Source organism: Coregonus clupeaformis, chromosome 20 (assembly GCF_020615455.1).
Source record: "Coregonus clupeaformis isolate EN_2021a chromosome 20, ASM2061545v1, whole genome shotgun sequence".
NCBI classification, from domain to species: Eukaryota; Metazoa; Chordata; class Actinopteri; order Salmoniformes; family Salmonidae; genus Coregonus; species Coregonus clupeaformis.
Genome location: NC_059211.1, coordinates 29,561,735 through 29,584,005, shown reverse-complemented (window position 1 = coordinate 29,584,005; position 22,271 = coordinate 29,561,735). Strand labels below are relative to the sequence as shown.

At 44.9% G+C, this 22,271-nt stretch overlaps 1 protein-coding gene across 3 annotated transcripts; it reads right to left on the bottom strand.

Moving 5' to 3' along the window:
* Nucleotides 1–1,404: 1,404 nt before the first annotated feature.
* Nucleotides 1,405–22,233, bottom strand: LOC121533843 (vasculin-like protein 1). Of its 3 annotated transcripts, none has more exons than XM_045205456.1 (11): nt 21,884–22,233; nt 20,412–21,537; nt 19,936–20,050; nt 6,621–6,747; nt 6,160–6,434; nt 5,897–5,975; nt 5,609–5,808; nt 4,835–4,978; nt 4,426–4,673; nt 2,986–3,088; nt 1,405–2,501 (listed from the first exon to the last, which is right to left on the bottom strand). In XM_045205456.1, exons 3-11 carry the CDS (start codon nt 19,993–19,995, stop codon nt 2,334–2,336), a joined length of 1,404 nt encoding a protein of 467 aa, XP_045061391.1. In that variant the 5' UTR covers nt 19,996–20,050; nt 20,412–21,537; nt 21,884–22,233; the 3' UTR covers nt 1,405–2,333. The 3 variants fall into 3 exon arrangements, with proteins under 3 accessions (XP_045061391.1, XP_045061392.1, XP_045061393.1); XM_045205457.1 differs by lacking the exon at nt 21,884–22,233 and adding an exon at nt 21,653–21,876; XM_045205458.1 differs by lacking the exon at nt 21,884–22,233 and adding an exon at nt 21,778–21,875.
* Nucleotides 22,234–22,271: the final 38 nt, after the last annotated feature.

Here is a 22,271-nt window from a genome sequence, read left to right as displayed (position 1 = left end):
ATTAAAGGGACTATCAAGGTGACTATGTTGTATTGCATGTCTAGATGGGTGGGATTGAGCGTTGGTAGGCACCTCTTCAGTGAGGTTCCTCAAGGCTAGACTCTCTGACACACTGCCTGTAGGTTGTCTTCTCTCCCAGCCCTCCATACTGTGGCACTGGTCCTCCCCTGCATGTTCTGGAGGGGCATACTGCTCTGCTCTCTCAGCTGTCAGAAACAATCAATGTTAGACAGACACACACACACACACTACAAGGGCCACTATAAGAGCCAACGCACTTACCCTTATAAGATCAGGGGTGTGCCCCGGTTCTGGATAGATTCCCGTGCGCTCTGGCTGCCCTTGTCTTAGCACCACGGGATCTCCAATGCTGTTCCCGATACAGAACAATGCTTTATGTTTCTCCAGGAGTCGGAGGGAGCGGAATCCCATACTACACGCAGGACAGCTGAACTCTCCCAATTTCTCCATCACTGCCTCTGTTTAACCAAGTTCACTGGGCAACAACAAAAGCACACACCACGTATCACAAAAGAGTGAACATTAAATATACTCCTAAATGAGCTCAGCTATTATCATTAATCTATTTACCACTTTCTCCAAATCAACATAGGTATAAGGTTAGCTTACTCTTGTGCATAAAGGATTGGTTATGCTTCTGGTGAGGTCTATGTTTGTTGGTTACAGTCACCATGTTGATGGCTGTGTTGTGGGGGAGTGGAGGGCCTCAACACAGACTTCTCAAATCAGCTCTATAATCTTTGACTACGCAAATTGATTTTACAGGTGTCACTGGATAAATCTAGTACTAAACGAATCACTTGTGGATAATTTTTGATTCTTAGATAGAGAAGCAGACAAATGTTTGGCAAACTGATGCAAAATATTTATTACAATTACATTTTTCCAAGATGCAGTAGTTTATTTCTCATACAGACAGTCCCATTCAGGATACCTTATCTTTAAAAATATGTAAATAATGTTATCAAAATAATCTTACATTTTTCAAAACTCACAATTTGTATTATATATATTTTTACAATCCACCCTGAATATCAAGGCTGCAAGAACAATATGCAAAAAAAAATATATCAATGTGGGATTTACAGCTGTACCAAATTAGAAAATAAAACAAAAACCCAACAAAGAGCCTTAAATCTGTGGTAAAGCCAGCTGAACATTCTACCAGTCAGGAAAATAGCTGCAATTTCAAAATCTGGTAAATGCATAATTTACAAAAGCAGTCCCTTATGTAAGAAAGAAAACCAGGTTGTATCTTAATACAAATAGGAATATTTGGGGGGCTGCAAGTTTACAGTCTCTATTTTTACATTTTAGTCATTTAGCAGACGCTCTTATCCAGAGCGACTTACAGTTAGTGAGTGCATAAATTTTTTCATACTGGCCCCCCGTGGGAAACGAACCCACAACCCTGGCGTTGCAAGCGCCATGCTCTACCAACTGAGCTACAGGGGACTCTATCAACCACAGAACTTGGAATTTTGCACATCTGAAAATGATGGCGGTTGGTGAACTAAGAACAGATAATCAGCTTGAACAGCTACAATGGGATAATTTAGTTTTTCTCCAGAATAAGTTTGGTAAATTGGCATTTCCATTACTTTGAAACTTTGTTTTATTATTCTTTATGCCCTTCCTGGCTACATTCAATCAGTATTGCAATAAAAGTAATGGTGGTCCATGACTGTAAATGACTGTTCTCCTACTGCTTAGGAGAAAATATAATGATGAGCAAACGCATGCCTTACACTGTTCAAATAAGACAAAGACATTACCATTTGTCGGCTTTAAATGGACCAAAACAAAACAAACCTAAATACATCCAGAAGGGTTATTTAGGGGACTGCAATGTCAATATCAACTGCTCACAATGATTGTTTCATCTCAACACAAATGCTACAAATTGTTTAAGCAACAGCAGGTGTCAAAGCCATATTTCAAAAGAATGTATTGATCGATGAAGTCATTTGCAAGTAAAATCATTATTGGTTTGGTTGATGTCATCATGGGTTAGCTTTTTTCATCACAAAATCAAAAGAAAAATGCTGATGGGTTTTGCTTTCAATAATCATTTTAGCTTCTAGTAAAATACCAAACAAACAGGGGTCAAAAGAAAGAAAAAGAAAGGAAAGAAAAAACAGAATGAAAACCAAGCAGAAAGACCCTCAGGCAGGCAGGCCTCACCTCTGACCTCTCTGTCACCCCAGTGTCTGAATGAACAGTCTCGTGTGAACGAGGAAGTGTAAAACAGACGAGTGCAATGAGCGAGGGAGCGTGACGTGAGGAAGAAGAAGAGGAGGGGTGTCTGCATGTTAGGTGTCTGCGTCGTCTGATGTCTGGCTGCTGCTAGTGCTCTCGGACTCTGAGACCTCTTCTAGTTCAGGCTCAACAGGGTTTCTCCAGGACAGCAGGGGCAGGGGCGCACCCTTGAGAAGAGGCTTCAGGAGAACACCGTTCTGGCCCAGCCCGTTCCTCTTCAGCTAGAACAGACAGCTAGATTAATAACAACACTAACCAGGTTTCCAAACGTTTCATGCAGACCTGACACATAAGAAGTCACGACAGGGCTATTGGAAACAGGAAATGTCGGTCCAAATTCATAAATGTCGACAATTTGTTTGTTCGACATGGTGGGATATGGTGAAATGGCGGTGAAAATGCCTTTATGCGCATATATTGATATAATAGCCATCGTTTTGAAGTAAACTTGGGAGTCACGCCGCAATGATATGTCACATTGTAGGCCTACCACAGTCTATGGCCTTCCACCACGACATGGAAAAGCATGAAAGGTTTATAGGCAGACAAAATAAGTTATGATGAACTTCACATGGTGCTAATTTTTGAATATTTGCTTGAAAATCTGTCGCCAATTGGATGGAAACCTAGCTATAGAGAGAGACCCACGCACAGGCTCACAGTAACACATGTATACACAGGTAAATAACTATGTATAGCTTTTACCTTCTCAGTTTTAGCTTGAAATTCTTGGAGCTCGGCATCAGTGATGGGCAAGAAGTTGTCATCATTCTCTGGGTACTCCTGCCAGCCCATAGCTTTGAGCAACCTACCAGAAGAGGAGGAGATCACTGGTTGATATGATGTTTTTATGGTATAATGATTATTTGATACCTGAGAAACTCATCATAACACTGGTCAAACAAGCTTTGAAGTGTCTGTCCTATATCTAGGACAAAAAGAAAAAAAATGTAATGAAGCTCAGGAAATATGGTTTTTTTTGGACACATATTTAACCCCTTATTTTTGTTGGCACAAAACTACCTCCATACTTCCATTTGTTTGTATGGGTTACCTTCAGACGAGTTCCGTGACTTGTGGGAGTCGTAGAGCAAAACGGAGAACACCATCGTGTTAATGAGTCTCCCCATCCACATTGGGGTCATATTAGTTTGAAGCCCAAACGGTTCGGACGCTACAGACAAAAGTTGGCACATCAGCATTACCGACTTCAGACATGTCCCGTGACACTTGTGGGGGTCGTAGAGCAAAACGGAAACCATTTGGACGCTACATGCGTTTTCGTGAGAACTGATTTTCAGGATGACTCATTGTCTGGCAAACACCGCTGTAGCTCGGCCACCTTCCACTGCAGATGCCTAAGGCCGACATAGGTGGATGCGGTGGATTGAGACGCAGCCCATGCAAAAAACCTGATATCTCTATCTTAAACTAACAGATTTTGATGGGGATTTTGTATTATGTTACTCAGATTCTTAAGTATTAAATCCACTTCAAATAGTGTAGATGAAGGCGAGGAAACAGGTTAAAGAAGGATTTTTAAGCCTTTGAGACATGGATTGTGTAGGTGTGCCATTCAGATGGTGAATGGGCAAGGCAAAAGATTTAAGTGCCTTTGAACGGGGTGTGGTAGTAGGTGCCAGGCGCACAAGTTTGAGTGTGTCAAGAACTGCAACGCTGCTGGGTTTTTCATGCTCAACAGTTTCCCGTGTGTATCAAGAATGGTCCACCACCCAAAGGACATCCAGCCAACTTGACACAACTGTGGGAAACATTGGAGTCAACGTGGGCCAGTATCCCTGTGAACGCTTTCGACACCTTGTAGTCCATGCCCCAACGAATTGAGGCTGTTCTGAGGGCAAAAGGGGGTGCAACTCAATATTAGGAAGGTGTCCTTAATGTTTTGTACAGTGTACATGCATATACATAAAGCAACAGCAAAGCCTCCATAGAATTCATTTCAGAATAATGTAGGGCTCTCGTTACTTTCACACAATATAGCTTGGTCGCCCCACCCTGACCCCAGGGGTCAACCGCTCTACAGCGCCCCAACCCAACACACCCCACTCAGCTTCAAGATCTTACTGTTTGAGTCACTGAGGGGTGTGAAGGAAGAGAGGGTATGTACATGTGGGTGCAACTTACCTGTGTTCTGCCTCCAGCGAGCTGGAAAGGTGATCTGTGTCTGAGTCGCTGAGAGTGTGAGGGATCATATTCTCCTGTAAGTCTCCTCTGTTCTCCTTAGGGTCTGAGGGACTGGTAGAGGTGGGCCCATCCCCGTTCCTCTCATCCTTCAGGCCTCGCAGGAACTCACTCTTCCGGTCGGTGCTGCGACGCATCAGCTTCAGACGAGGAAGGGTGACGTCGATGGGAGAGGTGATGCTGGAGGGAGGCTGGGGGGAGAGGGTCATATGAAATAAATTGTAAGTCTTCAGAAATAAATTGTATCATATCAAGGGTGGGTCAGTGGTGGAATGCTAAAGCAGTTTTCAGACTCCCACTCTTGTTGGCTTAAGTAAGTTGCCCTCTGGTCCCTGTCAGAGGTCAGACTCACCTCCTTGGGGGTTCCGTAGGTCGGGGGAGTGACAGGCGTAAGAGGTTTGGTCACAGAGGCAGCAGGACTGGTGAAGGCGGAGTCCCAGCCGGATAAATTAAAACTGCTTTTGGTTTCTCTCCCGCTTGGCTTCCAGGGACCAGCCTGCAAAGGGAAAAAATAAAGTCAAGTAGTGATTCATTATTTTGGCTGAGGATGTGACTAGTGATTATACCCGGTCCTGGTTGAGGAGATGGCAGTAGTGAGGTCCTACCTTGGCTGAGGATGTGACTAGTGATTATACCCTGTCCTGGTTGAAGAGATGGCAGTAGTGAGGTCCTACCTTGGCTGAGGATGTGACTAGTGATTATACCCTGTCCTGGTTGAAGAGATGGCAGTAGTGAGGTCCTACCTTGGCTGAGGATGTGACTAGTGATTATACCCTGTCCTGGTTAAGGAGATGGCAGTAGTGAGGTCCTACCTTGGCTGAGGATGTGACTAGTGATTATACCCTGTCCTGGTTGAAGAGATGGCAGTAGTGAGGTCCTACCTTGGCTGAGGATGTGACTAGTGATTATACCCTGTCCTGGTTAAGGAGATGGCAGTAGTGAGGTCCTACCTTGGCTGAGGATGTGACTAGTGATTATACCCTGTCCTGGTTAAGGAGATGGCAGTAGTGAGGTCCTACCTTGGCTGGGGATGTGACTAGTGATTATACCCGGTCTTGGTTGAAGAGATGGCAGTAGTGAGGTCCTACCTTGGCTGGGGAGGTGACTATATTTAGGGCTTACCTACCTTGGTTGGGGTGATAGCTGGCTTGGGCACCAGGCTCTTGTAGACACTGGATGAGGAGATAGGGGTTTTGGTGCCGTTGGTTAGGTGGGGTACCGTCGTGTTGGCGAAACCAGCAGAGAAAGCAGCGTTGGGGTCTTCCTTGGAAACCTTCTTGATGACCAACATCTTAGTCATGGTCTGCTTGGCACTAGGAGGGTGCTCTGTGGGGGAAGGATCGACCAATCAATCAATCAATCAATCAGGCATGCTCCCCTTCAAAGCCAGTCACCGGCAGAGCTCCGTACTCACCCCAAACTCCTACAGGAGTCCCTACGGCATGAGGCTGGGCCACCGGCTTCCCACTGCTCTCTGATTGGTTGAGTGAGGGCTGAGGAAAAAAGCAAGAACACCCTTAACTTAACAAACGTTGTCTGAAGTAATTTAAACATAGTAATAACCCAGCAGGTCGCTAACAATTTTAAAATTCTCTGCAACAGCCTGATAAACCAAAGCTTTGGAGTTGTTTTAAATTCAAGCAAAGACAATCTAGAGAAAGATGAGAGGGCACCCACAAAATCCTCCTCCACAAACTTCAGCTTGTCCTCATGGCCTCCCTCAACTGGCAGGAAGCCTCCTTTCTGGGGGTGGAAGGTCCCGTTGCGCTGGTGGTGGGGCCCTGGTCGCTTCCTGTCACTCTCCCTATCCCGCACAGGGCGCATGGGGTGGCGCCCATGGTGGGGTCCCTCTTGCCCCCAGAGACCGCTGCCCAGGCCCCCCTGCCCTCCCTTAGCCACGCCTGAGTCCACAGAGTCATGCCGCAGGAGAGAGGGATGGTGCCACCCATCACCTAGCAACCAGAGGAGGGGGAAAGGAAAATCAAGGTTAAGAACTGACCACATACATTGGACCACATACATCCAACACACACACATACTGGTCAACTCTGCTTTAACATCTGTATATCTGTGGCTAATAAACTTTGATTTGGGTGTTGGGGTCAGGTAGGGTGAGTCCGTGTGTGTATGTGTGCTACCTGCAGGTGCTCTGAGAGGGTTGTTGTTGAAGAAGCCATCCGAGGAGTTATGGCGGCGGCGGCTCACAGCGGGCCGAGAATCACCGCGGGCAAGACTCTCTCCATGCCTCTCAAACGCTGCAAGGGACTGAGAGATACAGAGAGGGAAAGAGAGAGATGTACAGAGAGAGATAGAGAAAGAGACACAGAAAGAGAGACAGAGGGGCACATTTATAAGAGCCTCAGTAACCACTCAGAGCAATACCTCACAAGCTATTTCAATATACCAAATAGGGGTGTGAACGTAAACGTTTAAATTAAGTTGGGATCCTTAACGTTAAGAAAAATCCCTAACCGAAAAACGATGTTTTTTCTTAATTAAAATCACAGTTCAATTATCACAAAACATATTATTTTCCGTGTTATAACCGATAGGATATAAAGGCCTGGGGAAGTTGTGTAATTAAAATAAAACCACAGAGGAAGAGGCTTTAGGCTACTTGAATTTGCAAGGTATGCAAAATAAGACATTGCGAGATGCAGATTACCAAAACATACAGTGGGGAAAAAAAGTATTTAGTCAGCCACCAATTGTGCAAGTTCTCCCACTTAAAAAGATGAGAGAGGTCTGTAATTTTCATCATAGGTACACGTCAACTATGACAGACAAACTGAGAAAAAGAAATCCAGAAAATCACATTGTAGGATTTTTAATGAATTTATTTGCAAATTATGGTGGAAAATAAGTATTTGGTCACCTACAAACAAGCAAGATTTCTGGCTCTCACAGACCTGTAACTTCTTCTTTAAGAGGCTCCTCTGTCCTCCACTCGTTACCTGTATTAATGGCACCTGTTTGAACTTGTTATCAGTATAAAAGACACCTGTCCACAACCTCAAACAGTCACACTCCAAACTCCACTATGGCCAAGACCAAAGAGCTGTCAAAGGACACCAGAAACACAATTGTAGACCTGCACCAGGCTGGGAAGACTCAATCTGCAATAGGTAAGCAGCTTGGTTTGAAGAAATCAACTGTGGGAGCAAGTATTAGGAAATGGAAGACATACAAGACCACTGATAATCTCCCTCGATCTGGGGCTCCACGCAAGATCTCACCCCGTGGGGTCAAAATGATCACAAGAACGGTGAGCAAAAATCCCAGAACCACACGGGGGGACCTAGTGAATGACCTGCAGAGAGCTGGGACCAAAGTATCAAAGCCTACCATCAGTAACACACTACGCCGCCAGGGACTCAAATCCTGCAGTGCGAGACGTGTCCCCCTGCTTAAGCCAGTACATGTCCAGGCCCGTCTGAAGTTTGCTAGAGTGCATTTGGATGATCCAGAAGAGGATTGGGAGAATGTCATATGGTCAGATGAAACCAAAATAGAACTTTTTGGTAAAAACTCAACTTGTCGTGTTTGGAGGACAAAGAATGCTGAGTTGCATCCAAAGAACACCATACCTACTGTGAAGCATGGGGGTGGAAACATCATGCTTTGGGGCTGTTTTTCTGCAAAGGGACCAGGACGACTGATCTGTGTAAAGGAAAGAATGAATGGGGCCATGTATCGTGAGATTTTGAGTGAAAACCTCCTTCCATCAGCAAGGGCATTGAAGATGAAACGTGGCTGGGTCTTTCAGCATGACAATGATCCCAAACACACCGCCCGGGCAACGAAGGAGTGGCTTCGTAAGAAGCATTTCAAGGTGCTGGAGTGGCCTAGCCAGTCTCCAGATCTCAACCCCATAGAAAATCTTTGGAGGGAGTTGAAAGTCTGTGTTGCCCAGCGACAGCCCCAAAACATCACTGCTCTAGAGGAGATCTGCATGGAGGAATGGGCCAAAATACCAGCAAGACTTACAGAAAACGTTTGACCTGTGTCATTGCCAACAAAGGGTATATAACAAAGTATTGAGAAACTTTTGTTATTGACCAAATACTTATTTTCCACCATAATTTGCAAATAAATTCATAAAAAATCCTACAATGTGATTTTCTGGATCTTTTTTTCTCATTTTGTCTGTCATAGTTGACGTGTACCTATGATAAATTACAGGCCTCTCTCATCTTTTTAAGTGGGAGAACTTGCACAATTGGTGGCTGACTAAATACTTTTTTTCCCCACTGTATGAGCAGGCTTCTGCCTCTCTCTCCCTCACGCTGGCCTGCCTGCTCTGTCTCTTCACTAATGATGCAAGTGTGTGTTCAGTCTTCGGTCTGTTGCGTGTAGAATATCCTAGCCTATTCATGGAACCGATGTCTTCGGGCCAGTCTTGCGAGCCTACTTTTACCCTCGTTTTACCCTCATATTAAATTACAGTAGCCTGTATCGATAATGTTTTTCAGACATAATGGAAGGTGTCCCCTTGAAAGCGACTCGGGCTACGGCATGTTTGTTAGTCTGTCTATTAGGGTAGACTACACTAAATTTTTTAAAATGACGACACGAAACCTTATCTGGTGATATGAACAGACATTTTCACTTGTGTGTAATGAAGGTTTGCCGCTTCTGAAACCTGACAAAAATCCATCACTAGGCAACCAGAAGTGTCAATCAAATAATCTCGAGCTGCTGCAAGCAGGCCACTCTCTCCTAGAAAAGTACTTTAAAGTTTGTTAAATACCGTGACTTACCAAGACAATTTGTAGAAATAAAACACATCTAGCTACCTTCCAATTAAAAAATATATATACAAAAACAACATAGCTGCACATCAATCAGCAACGTGTATTGTTGTCAGGGAAAAAATACATTACATTTTACCCCGGAGCAGAATTCTACTGTCTGAAAAGGTACAGACCTGATGCGTAACTTTATTTGATTTGTCTGAAAAGTTAACAATTGTCGCTATCGACATGTTACTGTAGATGCGTTCTATGTCTGTTTAGGGTTACGGTAGACATACACCACATGGCCAAAAGTATGTGGACACCTGCCCGTCAAACATTTCATTCCAAAATCATGGGCATTAAAATGGTCCCTCCTTTGCTGCTATAACAGCCTCCACTCTTCTGGGAAGGCTTTCCACTAGATGTTGGAACACTGCTGTGGGTACTTGCTTACATTCATCCACAAGAGCATTAGTGAGGTCGGGCACTGATGTTGGGCGATTAGGCCTGGCACGCAGTCGGTGTTCCAATTCATCCCAATGGTGTTTGATGGGGTTGAGGTCAGGGCTCTGTGCAGGCCAGTCAAGTTCTTCCACACCGATCTCGACAAACCATTTCTATATGGACCTTCTGCTGAAACAGAAAGGGCCTTCCCCAAACTGTTGCCACAAAGTTGGAAGCATAGAATCGTCTAGAATGTCATTGTATGCTGTAGCGTTAAGATTCTCCTTCACTGGAACTAAGGGGCCTAGCCCTAACCATGAAAAACAGCTCCAGACCATTATTCCTCCTCCACCAAACTTTACAGTTGGCACTATGCATTTGGGAAGGTAGCGTTCTCCTGGCATCTGCCAAACCCAGATTCGTCCGTCGGACTGCCAGATGGTGAAGTGTGATTCATCACTCCAGAGAACGCGTTTCCACTGCTCTAGAGTCCAATGTTGGCGAGCTTTACACCACTCCAGCTGACGCTTAGCATTGCGCATGGTGAAATTAGGCTTGTGTGCTGCTGCATGGCAACGTAAACCCATTTCATTAATTATTATTCTTCAGTGGGGTTTATCGGCGGTTGGCATCCAACGTTATGGTGCATTACCGCCACCTACTGGAGTGTAGGCCAGAGACAGGGATAAAGTAAATCCTACCTGCCTGCCCCGGTGCTCTTAAAAAAGATAACAAAATATTTGAGACTATATCTAATGACGTTCTACTCAATATACTCTTTAAACTAATTTATTGTATCCCCTTCTCCCTCATACTAGATCTCATCCTCTCCATTTCCATCTGATACTGCCCACACTGTAGCAATACATGCTCCACGGTCTCTGTTCCCTGGCAATAATCACACTTTCCTGTTGGACGCTTTCCTATCACATTTAAGGTCTTATTCAACTGGCTGTGTCCCACCCTTAATCTTGTAAAAATAGCCTCCTCTCTTCTGTTGCTTCCTGCCGACCTACCCTCGCCGACTTTCCTCTGTACTTGAAATAAATGCCTGCCCTTAGTATCTCTATTCCACTGCTCCTGCCATCTCTGCACCATCACTGTCCATATCAGGCTTTTTGCCTCTGCCTTGCTCATTGAAACTACAACATCAACATCCCCACTACTAAGTGCTTGTTTAGCCAGTACATCAACTGCCTCGTTCCCCTCCACCCCCACATGGGCTGGGACCCAAGTAAATCTTATCTGTATACCCATCTGTTTAATCCTGCCATGGGTTTGTAGCACCTCATAAAGCAGGTTTTGTCTGCTATGTGAGCTTAAGGACTAGAGACTCATTAACACTGCACATGAATCAGAGCAAATAACTACTCTGTCTGGCTTAACTTCCTCCACCCACTGCAAGGCCAACAGTATGGCCATCAGCTCCGCCGTAGATACAGCCAGATGTAATTTCCTGACTTCCACCCCACATTCCTGCACTGCAAATGCTGACCCAGTACGTCCTGTCCTTAGATCTTTTGAACCATCTGTGTAAATGGCCACAAAATCCTGATACACAGTATCCAGACGTCTCTTAAAGAAATCAGATGGATCAACACTCTCCCTAGCTTTCTGTAGTCTCTCCAACACTTCTAGATCAACTACTGGAGGCGGGAGTAGCCATGGGGGATTTACAGGAATAGCTACCATTGGACTAAACTCCCTTCCATACAGTCCCATCTCCTTTGCCTGGGTATTACCCACCCACCCAAAGCTCGTGTTCTGTCTTCGCTCATGTTCCCAGCATGCCTGTAAAATCCCTTTTGCAGGATGAGACACCCCATGTCCCTGTAGGTTGACCCAATAATTCATTGCCAGCTGCTGTCTCCTAATCTGCAATGGCATATCCCCCATCTCCACCTGTAATGCAGCCACTGGGGACGTCCGAAACGCCCCACTACATATTCTGAGTCCTTGCCCCTGTATGACATCTAGCCTTTGCAATGCGGTCTGGGCTGCCGAACCATACACTATACTGCCATAGTCTATTACAGATCGGATCAATGCAGCATTCATGGTCCTCCATGAGGAATGCCCAGCCCCCCACTCCTTCCCGTCAGACAGCGCATCTCATTTAGCATCTTCTTACACTTTCCCACCCCTCTCTCAATGTGTTCTGCCCAGATCAGTCTAGTGTCAAAGTATACCCCAAGGAACCTGAAGGCCCCCACCCTCTCCAAGTTTCTCCCATATAACCTCAAGCATACCTCATCCCCCACCTTCCTCCTGGTAAAGAACACTGTCTGAGTTCTCTACAGAGAACCTGAATCCCCACATTAATGTCCACCGCTCTACCTCATCAACTGCTTCCTGTACCTTCCTGACTATGTATGGCACATTTCTTCCCCTCTTCCATAAGGCCCCATCATCTGCAAATAACGACCTGCCAATATCCGGCTGTACCTGAGAGTAAACATCATTGATCATGATTGAGAACAACAGAGGACTAATCACGCTCCCCTGTGGTGTACTGTTACCCACCAGGTATCTGCCTGATAAAGACTTCCCCACCCTCACCTGGATAGACCTTCCAAACAGGAAATCCTTAATCCAGTTTTACGTTCTTCTACCAACATAATATCAAGCTTGATTAACAATCCCTCCCTACACATCATATCATATGCCTTCTCCACATCAAAAAAGACAGCTACAACAGTCTCCTTGCTCACCTGAGCCTTCCTGAACTGCTTCTAAGCAGAGCACTGGGTCCATAGTTCCCCTACCCTTCCTGAACCCACTCTGATGTGGCGATACTAGCCCTCTGCTCTCCAGGAAGTAAGTTAGCCTCTCCGTAATCATACGTTCCATAATCTTACATACATGTGATGTTAAAGCTATTGGCCGATAGCTTGTTGGTCTCGTTGGGTCCTTCCCGGGCTTCCGGATTGGTACCACTACTGCCTCCTTCCAACTGCCTGGTAGTTTCCCCTCCTCCCACACTCTGTTGTACAACGCCAATACCTTATCCAGTGCCTCATCACTAAGATGGGCCAACATAACATAGCACACCTCATCTTTCCCAGGTGAAGTTAACCCAGCCTTTCCTATTGCTCTTTTCACCTCTGCCCTGGTAAATGGTGCATTCAACGCATCATTTACATCCTCCCTCCTATCCAGCACTCCAGGATGCTCGTCTCTCGTGCTCTCTCTCCCCCTCTGCCAAATTTGCCGAGCTATGCACTTGGACAAACACTTTGGCCATCATCTCTGCCTTCTCCTCATCTGCTACTACCACATCCTCCCCACTCATCAACACTGGATAATCCCACTCCCTTCTGACCCCACTCATCCTCTTAATCATCCCCCACACTTGTCGCCCTTCCAATGGTGTCACAGAACCGATGCCAACATGACCTCTTTGCCTGACGGATAGTTCTCCTCACCAGGGCCTGGGCCTGCTTATACTGAATCAGATGTTGGAAGTTATGCGTCCTTTTCTGTACTCTAAATGCCCTGTTCCTACTCCTCACCATTGTCCCACACTCCTCCGTCCACCATGGGACTGCTTTCCTCCTCCTCCCTGAACTCTTAGGTATAGCCTCAGTAGCTGCCCCCACTAACGCTGTTCTCACCCAGTTATTCATACTATCCACATCCCCTCTCATATCCACCCGAGCCATCATCTGCTCACTGAGCTCCTGAAACTGATCCCACTTTGCCCTTCCAAACACCCACCTGCCTACTCCATCCACTAACACCTCCTCCTCCCTCCAGCCTGCTGTACATACTATGGGGTAATGATCACTCCCTACTGTCAACTCCCATACCTCCCACTCACATATTCCTGCCATCGCACTAGATACCAGAGTGAGGTCCAAGGCAGACTCTTTCCCTGTGGCTACATCAATCCTGGTCCCTCGGCCATCATTCAGGCACACCAGATCTTTCATTTCTACCAGATTTTCCATCACTTGGCCATTTCCATCCATCCGTTTCCCCCACAAAGTGTGTTGTGGGCATTAAATTCCCCACACCACATTACTTCTTTCCCCATTTCATGAAGCTCCCAACAAACAGTTATTATAATGACGTTGCTTCCCGAGGCAGTTTGGGACTCGGTAGTGAGTGTTGCAACCGAGAACAGCTGGGCGGTACCATTCTGTGAGCTTGTGTGGCCTACCATTTCGCGGCTGAGCCGTTGTTGCGTCTAGACGTTTCCACTTCAAAATAACAGCACTTACAGTTGACCGGGGCAGCTCTAGCAGGGCATACATTTGGTTAACTGACTTGTTGGAAAGGTGGCATCCTATGACGGTGCCATGTTGAAAGTCACTGAGCTCTTCAGTAAGGCCATTCTACTGCTAAGGTTTGTCTATGGAGATTGCATGGCAGTGTGCTCGATTTTATACACTTGTCAGCAACGTGTTGCTGAAATGGCCGAATCCACTAATTTGAAGGTGTGTCCACATACTTTTGGATATATAGTGTAACTTCATTGCCGGCCCTAGGGGTCATATATACACTGCTCAAAACACTTAAACAACACAATGTAACTCCAAGTCAATCACACTTCTGTGAAATCAAACTGTCCACTTAGGAAGCAACACTGATTGACAATAAATGTCACATGCTGTTGTGCAAATGGAATAGACAACAGGTGGAAATTATAGGCAATTAGCAAGACACCCCCAATAAAGGACTGGTTTTGCAGGTGGTGACAACAGACCACTTCTCAGTTCCTATGCTTCCTGGCTGATGTTTTGGTCACTTTTGAATGCTGGCGGTGCTTTCACTCTAGTGGTAGCATGAGACGGAGTCTACAACCCACTCAAGTGGCTCAGGTAGTGCAGCTCATCCAGGATGGCACATCAATGCGAGCTGTGGCAAGAAGGTTTGCTGTGTCTGTCAGTGTAGTGTCCAGAGCATGGAGGCGCTACCAGGAGACAGGCCAGTACATCAGGAGACGTGGAGGAGGCCGTAGGAGGGCAACAACCCAGCAGCAGGACTGCTACCTCCGCCTTTGTGCAAGGAGGAGCAGGAGGAGCACTGCCAGAGCCCTGCAAAATGACCTCCAGCAGGCCACAAATGTGCATGTGTCTGCTCAAACGGTCAGAAACAGACTCCATGAGGGTGGTATGAGGGCCCGACGTCCACAGGTGGGGGTTGTGCTTACAGCCCAACACCGTGCAGGACGTTTGGCATTTGCCAGAGAACATCAAGATTGGCAAATTCGCCACTGGCGCCCTGTGCTCTTCACAGATGAATGCAGGTTCACACTGAGCACATGTGACAGACGTGACAGAGTCTGGAGACGCCGTGGAGATCGTTCTGCTGCCTGCAACATCCTCCAGCATGACCGGTTTGGCGGTGGGTCAGTCATGGTGTGGGGTGGAATTTCTTTGGGGGGCTGCACAGCCCTCCATGTGCTCGCCAGAGGTAGCCTGACTGCCATTAGGTACCGAGATGAGATCCTCAGACCCCTTGTGAGACCATATGCTGGTGCGGTTGGCCCTGGGTTCCTCCTAATGCAAGACAATGCTAGACCTCATGTGGCTGGAGTGTGTCAGCAGTTCCTGCAAGAGGAAGGCATTGATGCTATGGACTGGCCCGCCCGTTCCCCAGACCTGAATCCAATTGAGCACATCTGGGACATCATGTCTCGCTCCATCCACCAACGCCACGTTGCACCACAGACTGTCCAGGAGTTGGCGGATGCTTTAGTCCAGGTCTGGGAGGAGATCCCTCAGGAGACCATCCGCCACCTCACCAGGAGCATGCCCAGGCGTTGTAGGGAGGTCATACAGGCACGTGGAGGCCACACACACTACTGAGCCTCATTTTGACTTGTTTTAAGGACATTACATCAAAGTTGGATCAGCCTGTAGTGTGGTTTTCCACTTTAATTTTGAGGGTGACTCCAAATCCAGACCTCCATGGGTTGATACATTTGATTTCCATTGATCATTTTTGTGTGATTTTGTTGTCAGCACATTCAACTATGTTAAGATCTAGGATGTGTTATTTTAGTGTTCCCTTTATTTTTTTGAGCAGTGTACGTAACACGACCATTATTCTGCATTTTAAATTGACGTGGAATTTTTTCTTATCGTTTTAACGGAACACCAATAAAAGAAAATGGCAGTTTAAACGTTAAGCAAAATTGTCCATTTGTCACATCCCTAATACCAAAATCAACATACTACATGGCACCATGACGACACAACCAACAACACCAAATGACCAAACCAAATGCCACTGAAATCTGATAAAATCCTGCCCTGACATACAGTATTAATGCACTGGATGGCCCACCCCCAGCTGCACTAAGACATCAAATTCTTTAAACTTCTTAAATCTCCAAAAAATAAACAACTGTCTACACTGTCATCCATATTACTTTGAACCATGATTTGAACAGCTACAGCATTCCGACAAGTGCTACTAGAAAGAAGTGATACAACTGGAAAGTAGTGATAAAGACTATAGTGTATCCTCCTCTACATGTCTCCCGAGTGGCGCAGTGGTCTAAGGCACTGCATCGCAGTGTTAGCTGTGCCACTAGAGATCCTGGTTCGAATCCAGGCTCTGCCGCGACCGGGAGACCCATGGGGTGGCGCGCAATTGGCCCAGCATCTGCCACGGTAGGGGCAGGGATGTAGCTCAATTTCGATTCCCACAGGGGGTAGGAAAAAAATAATGTATGCATTCACTAACTGTAAGTCGCTCTGGATAAGAGCGTCTGCTAAATGACTAAAATGAAAATGTAACAGAGACAGGCAGCCATGACTACCTGGGTCATTCAAGACCACAACATATCTTTGGTGTCAAAGTTCAACCAGGCACAGCAGGGCAAACAAAGCTTGGTCTGTAGTAGGAATTATAGGATGCCTGTCCTAACCCCCAGCACCTCTCTAGGCAGCGGCCTAGGGCAAGCCGGCCCTGTAAGAGAGACCTAGAGAGGTTCTGGAACATTTCCCGAGCTAAACAGACCAAGACGAACATCCAACAACACATATACCTTACATAATTCGGCCCAAAAACAATGAACATTTATCTCACCCTGTGGCATATGGGCTATTTAGGTGAGCGCTGAGGCTGCCCCGTGTAGTACCCAGGGTGCTGTTGGAGAGACGCACCGCTGAGGCACTCCACCAACGTTTCGTCAAAAAATTATCTAACATACAGTGCCTTCAGAAAGTATTCACACACCTTGACTTTTTCCACATTTTGTTGTGTTACAAATTGGGAATAAAATTGATTTAATTGTAATTTTTTGTCAACAATCTACACAAAATACTCTAATGTCAAAGTGGTAGAAAGATTCTAACATTTGTATAACATTTATGAAAAATAAAACACTATACCTTGATTAGATAAGTATTCAACCACCTGAGTCAATACATGTTAGAATCACCTTTGGCAGCGATTACAGCTGTGAGTCTTTCTGGGTAAGTCTCTAAGAGATTTTCATATCTGGATTGTACAATATTTGCACATTATTCTTTTCAGAATTATTCAAGCTCTGTCAAGTTGGTTTTTGATAATTGCTAGACAGCCATTTTCAAGTCTTGCCATAGATTTTCAAGAAGATTTAAGTCAAAACTTGGTAAGCAACTCCAGTCTTGTGTTTTAGGTTATTGTCATGCTGAAAGTTGAATTTTCTCCCTGTGTCTCTTGGAAAGCAGACGGAACCAGATTTTCCTCTAGGATTTTGCCTGTCCTTAGCTCTATTCTGTTTATTATTATCAAACTCCCTAGTCCTTGCAGGTGACAAGCATACCCATAACATGATGCAGCCACTACAATGCTTGAAAATATGAAGAGTGGTACTCAGTGACGTGTTGTGTTGGATTTGCCCCAAACATAACGCTTTGTATTCAGGACATGAAGTTCATTTCTTTGCCACATTTTTTGCAGTTTTACTTTAGTACCTTATTGCAAACAGGATGCATGTTCTGGAATATTTTTATTCTGTACAGGCTTCTTTCTTTTCATTTAGGTTAGTATTGTGGAGTAACTACAATGTTGTTGATCCATCCTCAGTCTTCTCCTATCACAGCCATTAAACTCTGAAACTGTTTTAAAGTCCATTGGCCTCATGGTGAAATCCCTGAGCAGTTTCCTTCCTCTCCGGCAACTGAATTAGGAAGTGACTGGTTGTATTGACACACCATCCAAAATGTAATTAATAACTTCACCATGCTCAAAGGGATATTCAATGTCAGCTGTTTTTTTTAAATCTACCAATACGTGCCCTTTGTAAGGCAGTGGACAACCTATGATTGAATCTGTGTGAAATTCCCTGCTCGACTGAGGCACCTTACAGATAATTGTATGTGTGGGGTACAGAGATGAGGTAGCCTTTCAAAAATCATGTTAAACACTTATTACACACAGAGTGAGTCCATGCAACTTATTACGTGACTTGTCAAGCAAATTATTACTTCTGAACTTATTTAGGCTTGCCATAACAAGTGGTGGTCCTCTGTAGCTCAATTGGTAGAGCATGGCGCTTGTAACGCCAGGGTAGTGGGTTCGATCCCTGGGACCACCCATACGTAAAAATGTATGCGCACATGACTAAGTCGCTTTGGATAAAAGCGTCTGCTAAATGGCATATTATTATTATTTATAACAAAGGGGTTGAATACTTATTGACTCAAGACGTTTCAGTGTTTCCTTTTTTATGCATTTGTCAACATTTCGAAAAACATAATTCCACTTTGACATTATGGGGTATTGTGTGTAGGCCAGTTACCAAAAATCTCAATTTAATACATTTTTAATTCAGGTTGTAACACAACAGACTGTGGAAAAAGTCAAGGGGTTTGAATACTTTCTGAAGGCATTGTAAATGATGTAGCCTATAGCCTACGGTAGAAAGAGTGGTGTTTTCTGTAGCCTACAGGCTGGAGATCAACTTTATGACAATGTAATGAGACACTTTTTACATCATGCACCTTTTTCCCATCAAATAGCCTAACCCACAGGTGTCAAACTCATTCCACGGAGGGCAGAGTGTCTGTGGGTTTTCGCTCCTCCCTCGTACTTGATTGATGAATTAAGTTTGACACCCCTGGCCTAACCTAAATGGCGTTCAATCAATTAAAATGTTGAATATGACATGTTAACAAACAATACAGTATATCCTAAAAACAGGACAGGTCAAAGTAAAATGGACAATATCTGGAATGGAAAATCAGGCTACTCACAACTGCTGTCTAGGAGTTTCACCCAGTGGGCTAAATTGTCATGATAATCAGTGATTTCAAGTTTGTATTCGTACATTTTTGACGAGCTGCATCACAGCGAAAAAGAAAAGACTTCTGCATTTCCGCTGGATAAACACATGGATTCTCATTGCAAATAGGCTCAAGATAACTCCTGATAAAGGTTGAAAAGTGATATTCCAAGTATAAATACTGTAAAGTACACATACTAATGCCGGGTGTACAACACACAACTTTCAAAATCCTAACATCGCCGAGCCGCTCACATTAAACGACTGTCTTTCCTGTTGTTTGTTGTCTTGCCAACTTAGTGGTGCGCTCACTAAACGATGTGGCACAGACGGGGGTCACACACTACAAGATTCTTCACTTGGTCGTGAGGATTCTCCATACCACGCTGTCCCGTGATGATGTGAATAGATTGTTAACGCAGCCTCATTCCCGCTTGCCATACAGAGTTGAAATATCTAGCCAACATTTTGAATTAAATAACATTGCTTGTGAACTTCAGAGTTGACATGATTTGACACTGACTTTGGTTAAAGTGACTTTGGCAAGTACAAACGCAAGTAGTCATCGCTCCAGCTCAAGTCTACACATTCTGGGTGATTCAAAACAACGTCATCTCACTGGCGAGCTCTCATTGGCTATTGCTGATCACTGTTCTCAAAACTTGTCATTGCACATGTTACACTACAAGAGCATTGCAGGTTTTGTGCCGATAAAATCAAACGTTTGAAAATATTGGGACGTCTGGGACTGCTCAAAGACGGGATCGGTAGCACTCAGATTGCGTCTCTGACTAGCTCACACACCATGAGAGGGCAACGACAGGGGGATTTTGTCTCCAATCTCAAAAACTTGTCTGGGACAGCTAAATCGTGTAGTGTACACCTGGCTTAAAGGGTAAAAAAAAAAAAAAAAAACTTTTTCAGCAAAATAGTGTTTTTTAGACAACTGCAAACTTCAAGGTTTTGATGGAAAGTCGTGATGTCATCAGCCTTCCCCCTTGCTTGAGGAGCAACAGACTAGGACAGCCAGTACCGGTCTTGCTCACTTACCTTGGCGGGCTGGGGAGTGGAGAAGTTAAGCCAGGCTGGAACAAAGTCATGCTGCGCCATTTAGGTCCAGTGTCTCCCGTCAGTAGAGCGTGGCATCAAACCTCATGGCCAAGATCTGGAGAGGCAAGGAAAGAGGGATATCACTGCCAGACCTCCAATAACAGACATCAGACAGAAATGAGTGTGAATCGGTATTACTTCAGAGGAGTTGGTGTTTCATGCAAGATAATCTCAGGCTGCTTATGCCAGACAATTTATGGTAGTCTTTATCCATCTTTACCCAAATAATGAAAATGAATGATTTGAATGAATTAGGATTTACATCGATCATCATTGCAGTTTCTTTGAGTGTGTGCAAATGTAAACTCTGCCAAATCACTTGGTAGTTAGTGTCATTTCACTTCAGTATAAAGAGAGGACACTGATTGTACCCACTGACAGCTTGACCAGAATGACATAACAAATCACCTTCTTACCCAGAGTAGTCAGCTCTGTAGTCCAGTGGCCCTTCTCTCTGTCAGTGTGGTATGTGTTCCGCTTGGTACCGCTGGCCCAGCCCTGGTGTGTTAAGCTGAGGCAGACCAGGAGGGAGGACCACTCTTCAGCCTGAGAGAGACAGAGCCCCTGGCAGAGAGAAACTCCAGTTTCCAGGGTGAGGCGATGAGTGAAGAAGGGTGGTAAGGAGACTGGCACAGTTATTGGTACTGCAGGTCTTGGCCGGTGTCAAGATGATTCGATTGAATCAGTCAGACATGAATGAAAAGCACGCATATGTAGTAGGGATCTGTGTCTGTGTGAGTCAGTGAGGAAAGTCAACTCAACTGTTCTATGTTCTCAAAAGGTGTATGGAAGCAGCACTTTGTGCCGGCCGGGCCCTGACACTGATTCCTCCTCACCAACACATCCTGTCTCCAGAAGTGGACACTCTCTGAAAAATGAAAATCTACCTCACAGTGCTGCTTCAAGGAGAAAACAGCGAAAAGCCTGTGTTCACCTCATCCACACAGCCTGAGGGCTACGACAGAGAGAAACGGGGGGTCACGGTTCAGTCACATAACAAAACCCAAGGGGGCCTATAGCTATGATGTGACTAGCATTGTGTTAGTTAGTAGTATCAATCAACACACACTAAATCCTGACTCTTCTGGGAAGGGTGTGAGAAGGAGCCTGACATTCTCATTAACTCGCTATTGTAGAGGTTGTATCACTAGAGAATGTACTGGAGATTTGGTTCTGTGCACACTTGCATTTATCTTACCCTCAGACACGCAAAACCTAGGCTGTTGTGTTGGTCAGATACACCATTCATTCAAAGCACATACTCATGTAAACTGACTCACTTCTTAGCTGTAAAATTATACTCGAGTCATACAGAGGCAACTCTCCTTAATAAAAGGTCACTCATATAATTTTCAAAGTATATCTAACAACTGTCTGCCTTTTACTAGATTGTACAATCCTGACTTTGCTGTAGCATCTGGCAGAAGAGATTGTTGCTGAAGTTGTGTTGTAAGGCTTGGCATTTAACAAAACGAAGTGTTCTTCTTTACTTCTCAGCCGTCTTTTCAAATTACTTCTTCACACCTTTGCAGCAGATCAACACTGTTAAGAAACAACATTTAGGCAAGAGAATGGCAATGGGCAGTTAGAGTTATGTAATATAGCTAGCAGCTAGCAAACTAGTTAGCAGGCTCGGTTGTAAACAAGCATTACGTACAAGCTAACGTTACTGCTAGTAGGCCATTGAATGAGTGAGACTTGCCAACAACGAACGATTACGCATGGTGCAACTTTCAATAGTATTATATTAGCTAGCTACATAAAATACAATACATGCATTACTTGACGTGATGACAAATGAAACTCAAAAAGTGTAACTGTCAACGGCCATGGATAATAAATGGAGCTAGCAGCAGACGAAATCAACGGTGTCAAAATGGCCACCTACCTAGTATAGAGATCAATGGCTCGAGCCTCACACATACCACTGTGATCGCTTGTCTCTGTCAGCTAATATCCGATATATACGTGTAAACGGAACATGCCTGTCTTGTAACTGCAAATATATAATTTGAGGTATCGTAGTTAGTACATTTGGGTTGTGAGACTTTCGTTTGGACTAGATAACAGTAGCTATCCTAGCTTGCTACTTGTTCCTGTTTGTCCTAGACATACTAATCGATGGAAGAGCACATGTCCGCGCGTTATAACAAGTTTATAAACAGTGGTCTCCGCTGTGCCTGTAACATGTGGTCTATTGTCTGTCAGTTTATTGGTTTAATCCAAATGATGTAGAACATATATCCACCACATTTAATTGAACAATTCATCGATAC

Excerpts from the sequence above, each read along its gene's own strand:
- LOC121533843 (XM_045205456.1), bottom strand. The coding sequence starts at position 19,995 with ATGGCGCAGCATGACTTTGTTCCAGCCTGGCTTAACTTCTCCACTCCC. Across the intron at positions 4,674-4,834 it reads CCTACGGAACCCCCAAGGAG|CCTCCCTCCAGCATCACCTC; the intron begins GTGAGTCTGACC and ends CTCTCCCCCCAG. Across the intron at positions 3,089-4,425 it reads TCGCTGGAGGCAGAACACAG|GTTGCTCAAAGCTATGGGCT; the intron begins GTAAGTTGCACC and ends CTCTTCTGGTAG.